Below are 2,500 nucleotides of genomic sequence, written 5' to 3' on the forward strand. Positions count from 1 at the left end.
ATAATAATAATAATATATATATATATATATATATTATATATATATATAATTTTTTTTTTTTTTTTTTTTTAGATTTTATAAATCATACCAAACCCAAATTAATTTTTTTGTTAAGTTTGCCATCACAGAAATAACATTGCATTTTAAAATATATTAAAATAGATAGGCTATTTTAAATCAATTGACATAATATGTCAGAATATTACAGTTTTTACTGTATTTTTGTCCAAGTAATTGCAGTCATAAGAGACTTTTTTTAAAGATTTTTAAAATCTTACTGACCCCAAACTCAGTCTTTTTGTTAGCTTTGCCATCACAGAAATCACAGTTAAAAACAATTGTTTTTAACTTCAAACTGTTGCTTCCAACTAAAATTTGAGTCCTCTATCCATAATATTGCTTTTTTTTGTGAAAATGTGACCTTTTCTGAACCCGGAGAGAAATTAGTAAGTGAAAAACAGTCCAAAACATTAATTGATTGACTAGAGATGGATTATTGTCATGTTTTTATCAGCTGTTGGACTCTCATTCTGACGGCACCCATTCACTGCATATGATCTGTTCTTGAGCAAGTGATATAAAGCTGAAATTCTCCAAATCTGTTCTGATTAAGAAACAAACTCATCTCCATTTTAGATGGACTAAGGGGTGAGTTACATTTTCAGCAAGCTTTAATTTTTTGCATTTGAAGTCTTGACCTAATTGAAAACAAAAGTAAATGCTGAATCTCAAGACTTGTTTCATTATTCATCCTGACATTGTTGGAGCTCTTTTTATGGAATGTTTTGCTGCCTGATGCCTGCCAGAATCTCATTTAGTTCACGTTGTGCGTATTTGACCAGACAAATGTCCACCAGACATGAAAAAACAGCTGATGGCCATCTTATCTAGTCAAATGCAATATAAACACCAATCTTTATCATTTCCATACTACTTTGAAACATTTTCAATCATCTCTGTGTGTGTTTTTCAGATTTGTGGAATGGTGTTCACCTGTTGCCTGCACAGGCGAATTAAACTGGACCCGTATTGACTTCTTGAAAAACATATGCCCTTTCCAACACTCCAACACACACAAACACGGCTGTATTACTGTTTCTTTTTAAAATGCATGACCAAAACCATTTACAATGATATAAGGGCTTTATTATATTTTATTTGCCACATTTTTTAGACAGATGTTGCTATTGTTGCCTTCTTGTGATCCCTAATAGTCTTAAAATATGTGGTATATTGCCATGTAGTCAGAAAAAAAACCTCTATTTTGTACTTAAAGTAAATTATAATATCATATATCAAAATATTTTTTATTAATAATCACATATTTGCTTTTATTCTCTCATGTTTAATATATGTAATGTGCTGCTAGATCATAAGCAGGTGTGGGAACCTGCTTATGGGCACAAAAAAAGTAAAAAACCACTGGACCAATGTCAAAATGGTTAATAAGACCATTCATTATTTTATTTTTCATTTAAAACGTGTATGAAGCTTGTGGAAAGATTACTGTTTCACATGTTTGTTTGTTTTTTTGTTGTTGTTGCAATGCAAGTAACATTGAATTAAACATGAAATTTAAGTAGAAAGATTAAAATAATATTTTCTTGTAAACTTACTCTATAATCATAATTTAACTTGTGAAAAAAATAGTTTTGGCATTATAGTAAACAAGTGTCTTTTAAATCTGTGGATCTCCTCTGTAGTTGTTTCTAAATTGAATCTAAATTTAGTGTTAAATATCATTCACAATAATGCTTTTTAAACATTACAAAATGCTTTTCCCTCAGATGGACTGGCTGAATGGTATACTTATTTTATAAGAGATTTCACTGAATTGATGAACTCCCGTTTAGGTTTGTGTCATGAAACATTTGGCAGATTGAAGGAAAAGAATGAGCTTCATTGCATTGCAATACACAAATCACAGCTGCAAAATCTTAATGTAGTTGCCACAGCAACGTCAGCCTTATTGAAATTCAATGTCATTTGGGGGAAAAAAAATGGTTGGGAAAAAGAAAAAGATTTAATGTTACATTCTTATTTTTCATCTGTACTAAATATTGATTTATGCTAATGACAGATTATGTTGTTTAAAAAAACAATCTCTTATCTGAGCTGCACGAAAGTCTTTAGGTTGTTTTTAAAAATGCATTTAACCATCTCTTAGTTGATCTAATATCTTTAACTTAAATACTGCTATGTATTTGTAGATTGAATGTGTATGCATTTTCATGCATTAATTCTTTGCCTTAAGACTGTTGCATCCGTTTGTGGGCAGATTTATCTGAAACAGCTGTATGTTTATTGTATGTTTTTAAAAAGTCTATTTCAAATAAACTTATTTTGTTGACATATTCCTCGTGTACTGACACACTTTAGCCAGTAGATGGAGACAAACACAAATGAATCAAATGCATTAACTTGCTTCAAGGACAAGAACTCGTCTTCAATTTAAAATTGAAAACCACGCGAGGAGGGTGCGAATTACGGGGGGGTTTGA

General features: G+C 30.5%; 1 protein-coding gene across 2 annotated transcripts in view; it reads left to right on the forward strand.

The window, feature by feature from the left end:
- The window catches only part of tspan11 (tetraspanin 11), a 27,876-nt gene extending 25,522 nt beyond the window's left edge, over positions 1-2,354 (forward strand). For both annotated transcript variants that reach the window (XM_073838214.1, XM_073838215.1), the window contains one exon: positions 974-2,354. Coding sequence is in view for 1 of the 2 variants with exons in the window: in XM_073838215.1 (XP_073694316.1) it covers positions 974-1,033 (60 nt within the window). In the remaining variant the exon portion in view is untranslated. The remainder of the gene's footprint in view (positions 1-973) is intronic.
- The last annotated feature ends 146 nt before the right edge of the window (positions 2,355-2,500 follow it).

Source organism: Garra rufa, chromosome 4 (genome assembly GCF_049309525.1).
Source record: "Garra rufa chromosome 4, GarRuf1.0, whole genome shotgun sequence".
Classification (NCBI taxonomy): domain Eukaryota; kingdom Metazoa; phylum Chordata; class Actinopteri; order Cypriniformes; family Cyprinidae; genus Garra; species Garra rufa.